At 43.6% G+C, this 5,143-nt stretch overlaps 1 protein-coding gene across 1 annotated transcript; it reads right to left on the bottom strand.

Moving 5' to 3' along the window:
* Positions 1 to 947: 947 nt before the first annotated feature.
* LOC307073609 (protein lifeguard 3-like) lies at positions 948 to 3,902 on the bottom strand (the record flags this gene model as incomplete). Its single annotated transcript, XM_079733507.1, has 10 exons — positions 948 to 1,097; positions 1,259 to 1,312; positions 1,709 to 1,804; positions 2,443 to 2,530; positions 2,633 to 2,670; positions 2,851 to 2,890; positions 3,012 to 3,062; positions 3,171 to 3,224; positions 3,322 to 3,535; positions 3,638 to 3,902. The coding sequence occupies 10 exons, from the start codon at positions 3,900 to 3,902 to the stop codon at positions 948 to 950; spliced, it is 1,050 nt and encodes a 349-aa protein (XP_079589633.1).
* Between the last annotated feature and the right edge of the window lie 1,241 nt (positions 3,903 to 5,143).

Below are 5,143 nucleotides of genomic sequence, written 5' to 3'. Positions count from 1 at the left end.
CTGTTTTCGTCCATTGTTGAATTATTCATGTTACTTGAAAGGGTGTCTTGAGGTGAACCTACGATTGGTTGGGAATTTGAGATTAGGTTGGCTTTAAGCCCTGATAACGCGGTAATAAACACACCTGCACAATTCCCCTTCATTTCACTGCAGCCATCACATTGGTTCGGAATTGCTTTTTCTCCTCGCACCTCATTGGTTGAGGGGTTATAAAAGCTCCCCCGAGTTGATTTGAGTCCCGGTGCGTAGCCGAGTTCATTGTCTGACATCTCAAATGTTTATAAACAACGTATGGCAGCATTCGCTAACGTTAAACAGCAGTTAGTGATAGAACATAAATCCGAACCTATATTTTTTACTCTCCTGAAAAAGTATTGTATGATAAGATGGGTGGGTCAGTAAGTTACCATTTCAAACTAAACTAGTCCTAAAGAACCAAATACGATGAGGTTACACACAGCGATGTCAGTATGTCCACTCACCTGGTTTATAGAGCTGATGGAGTGATCAAGGTGTTTTAATGTTATAACATACAAAATCAAGAATATTCTAAAACAATACTGATATCTGGTCACAACATGGTACATACATTTACTATAGTGGGGAAACTACTCACTGCATCAACAAATCAGATTTTATCAAGATCTGACCGCTTCAGCCATCTTCTCCATACATTCATGAACACGCAGAGATACACTTAAGTCTCCCCTTCTTTTTCTGTAACATGTGCCAGGTTTGAAATTCATCATGTCAATGCTCATAATTGCTATACTTATATAATTGTTAAACCACTTCCAATAAATGCAGTTTAATCAACCCCTAACAATGAACTCATACAGCCTTGAACAGATCAAATACATATCAAAGAAGGCCGATGTCCTGGCCATTATGTATTATGTCCAGGCCAGGGACGGGTCTCAGCGGCTGTGTCTCCACGGCCTACTCTCTTACTCCAAGGCTGCTCCGCCGATCTCCAAGATGAACAGGAAGATCTGAACAATGTCGATGTAGAGGGAGAGGGCTCCGTAGACGTACTCCTCCGGGCTGAGGGCCAGCTCGCGGTTACCCAGGAGGAGCTGGGTGTTGTAGGCCAGGAACTGAGGCAACACAGGAGACATAAAACCACATGAAACACAAACAGAGGGAGAGGAGAGCAGGTCATCTCTCTGAGTCAAATGGGAACAAGCGGACGAGACGGCTCCCCCATTCCCCAGGGTGGTGTGCGAGGGGAGAGAGCGCGGCCCGGCCTCTGACTCACCAGCGTGTAAATGACGGCTCCTATTGCAGCGTAGAGCATGTGGAGCCAGGGGATCTGTCGAAGGGGCGGACAAGATAGGAGATGAGAGAGGGAGTGTGTGTGTTCGTGTTCGCATGTATGTGTTTGTGTGTTCGTGTTCGCATGTGTGCTTTTGTGTGCTTGTCTGTGTGTGTGTGTACGTGTTCGTATTCCCATGTGCGTGTAGTGTCTGTGTGTGCGTGTGCGTGCGTGCGTATGTCCGTGTGTGTGTGTGTGCGTGCTCGCGTCCGTGCGTGCTCGTGTGTATGTCCGTGTGTGTGTGTGTGAGTGTCAATCCACTGCGTTCTCTCCTGATGCTGGTGGTGCTCACACATCATGTGAGGACTCTGGAGCATTGGTCTGTGTTTCTCTTCCCATGAACATCACATTCATGCTACTTTCTGACACGGCGGGAGTGGGAGATTGTCTCACATATTGGAAGGAGAGCACAACGGCCGTGATGACGCCCAGGATCATGAGCAGCACGGCCATGATGCACAGGAGCCCGCCGCAGGAAGTGAAGTCCACCTGCAGGGATTCAAAAAGAAAACGCAATTTTATTTTGTTCCATATTATTATTTTTGAATGTCGATGTTGAGCAAGGGAAGGCAATTTATTTTCGATACATTTTTGTGTCATATTGGTTTGAAATTATTTTTACATCCCGACGGCAATCAGTAAATCGAATGCTCTGAAAGAAATGTATTGAATAATAAATTCAGTATCTGTGGCTGTGGAAGGTCTGCAATAAAACCGTCCAATCATTTTATTCAGCCCTACTGAAATGATTGGGCGGCCTACCTGTCAGTCTACCTGACCCGCCACGGCACAGGGCCGTAGTCTCCCACAGGGCAGAAACTGTATACCTTCCCTTTATTGTCTGCCAGTACAAAAAAGGGGGTACTTTGAAAGGGTTATAATAATGACAAATAAATGTACTTTGTGGATTCCTTCAAGCAGTTGAAGTAGGGAACCAACAGTTTTCTTCCAAACAAGCGGTTGGTGTCACATAACATCTTGCCCCAGAACAGACCATGAATATTTAAATATCTCAGTGCCTCGTTGTAATCCGACACAATGGGGCTCTTTTACACTGACAATAAAGTATCTTGCACAAAGCCGCCACAGGCTACGGCTCTGCAAACAAGCCATGGTTTACAGCTCACCTTGGTTTGGAAGCAGAAGATTGTGACCGCCAAACAAACAATTGTCGTAATGCCGATGGCAAGAAACACAGCTTTTGTGTCATAGTAGCTGTGAAGAAAAAAGGATGAATAGAGAGCACAACTACTGTGTTAGAAATGTTGTACGACATGAGCCAAGACATAGATTGTAAAAGGGTAAACAGAGACTAACCTTGCGATGCTTCCAGTCATGTATGACATTGCAAGTGTCTACGAGAAAAACATAAAAACATACAACAATTCATAAATCACAATGCATGTTTTTCATGACAGAAATGGATTATATATATATATTATATCCTTTGATGTATAAATGAAAAAATACTTTTTAACACATGCCTTTATATAAATCAAATCAAGATGAGCTTTTAAAAGGTTTGGTATACTTACAAAAATCATTAGTAGCACAACATTCCATGGAAAGCGCCTCCTATAACAAATATACAAGGATTTCTTTAAATGTACATTAAATATGTATTTGTCTATATATATAATATGTAAATATGAGGTTAATTATTGCTAATTAAAGTAAAAGGCAGAGCTGTGATTACCTTGGCTCCTTACAGCAGATGAGAACACAGTAAACTACAAAATAAATTCCACTATGGAAAGATGGATAGCCAGCATTGTTACAATTTCAAACATTTACGAATAAAATGAAAAATTCAATGTATTGCTTTTGTTTGTTTTTGTTTTTTCCAGCCACTCACAATGACGCCCAGTACAGAGCTGGGTAAGCGATGACAAACTGTCTCACTGGGTCACTAGGGTAAAAGGGATTATTAGTTATCACATTAACATCACATTACCTGTCATTTCCTCGTAGGTTATATTTGAATGAGCACGAACAGAGGGACTTACACAAACGTGAACACAGCTACAATCGCAACAGTGAAGGAAAGCTGCGCAGCCAAAATGAAGTACACCTGCTCAAATACAGACAAACTAGAATATTGATGATGAACACGTGTGTCTGCTATAAACGCATCAATAAATACAACACTTACTTTTCTGATGAAAGCATGCCGGACAGAAACACTCTCCCATTGATCGCTTAGAAAATCATCCATATCGCCTACGCAGAACGCAGTAACAGTTGAAAATTAGCTATTTGTACTCCTAGCTACTTGTTTGTATTGGTTGTATGTATTTCTTTGGAGCCATCACTGTCAGGAACCTTGGCTGTGGTCGGACACTCCGGCGGACAGAGTGGGTATTATGGAGGGTGGCATCCCAGCTGGAGGGAAGCCAGTCCCAGCCGGGGGGTAGCCGGGCTGCCCAGGGTAGGTGCCAGGCCCTGGGCTGTAAGCCGGCGGTGGTGTTGGAGGATCGGGCCCGACGCCATGGTCCTGGTGCCCGTTCTGTGGATGATGCCTGGAGTCCTCATACTTGGGAGAGGAGATGGCTTCTTCATAGGCAGGAGGTTTGTCCTCTATGGGCATGGTGAGGCAGCAGGGCCACCTGTAAGGCAGCCATGATCACCGCCATATTGTCAACATCAACATACCCTCAACATCGGTCAGACAACACATTGTTAGGACCGACCACTCTACCGATGGGCTTCAGTGTGACACTAATACACAGTCACTCAGAATGGTTTGCCGTTTGTGTGCGTGTGTGTGTGTGTGTGTGTGTGTGTGTGTGTGTGTGTGTGTGTGTGTGTGTGTGTGTGTGTGTGTGTGTGTGTGCGCGTGTGTGTTCATTTGAAATTCACAATCCAAATAAACCAAAGCAGGCACTCCTTTATAGTCCTCCTATTTATACTGCCATTTTATTTTAGTTAGTTTAATAACAATACATTTGTCCTACTTTATTCTCCTCACATAGACCTACATTCAACAAACCAAACAGTCAAACACATTGCATGCGTGTCAGACAACTGTGAGAAGAAATTACAATTCGTAACACACACACACACACACACACACACACACACACACACACACACACACACACACACACACACACACTTCAAAACGGTTTGAATTAATGAAACTCACATTAGCACAGTAATTGCACCCAGATGATACATTATCAAGGTGATGGTTAAAAACAACTATTCAGGAAAACTGCGCACACAAAGTCGCTGAGAAATTATTCATTTGGCACTCTAGGATATGGGTGGGGAACCAAAGCCTTACCTTGTGGGTTTGGACTGGGATCAGAATAGATCGTCCTGTCTGGTCCAATGGCCTGAGGTAGGTCTCTTCGCTGTGGTATGCAGACATGAACCACAGGAGGTTGGCATCATCGTAATAGGATATCCTCGGAGCACATTCAGACAAGTGTCACAAGTGTGAAGGCGAAAGTTGAGAAAGTTACCTTCCAACCGAGGGATGAAAAAGTATGGGAAGATGTGACCCACACACTGTCACATTTTAATCTGATACCCATGATTTGATTGACTCCAGAACATTTTCAGATCTTCTAAAATAGTAGGCTGTCATTCAGGTAGTAGGCATAGACTAACGCTAGGGGGTATACCTGTGCATGCTTGATCAAATGATTGATCATCATTTGATTGTTTAGCTGTATACATATAAAGATTTGAAAGCCGTTTAGCCATTCAATTTAATTTATTCCCTTTCACCCCTCCTGGAACGGGATGGTCTAAAAGAGAGTTATTAGCGAGAGAGGGAGAGATCTTCAGCTCGGTGGATTTAGCGGAGCGAGGCGACAGAGA

This window comes from Pollachius pollachius (assembly GCF_949987615.1).
Source record: "Pollachius pollachius genome assembly, chromosome: 3".
NCBI classification, from domain to species: Eukaryota; Metazoa; Chordata; class Actinopteri; order Gadiformes; family Gadidae; genus Pollachius; species Pollachius pollachius.
Note: the sequence above shows the minus strand (reverse complement) of the source record. Positions and strands in the feature narration are given on the sequence as shown.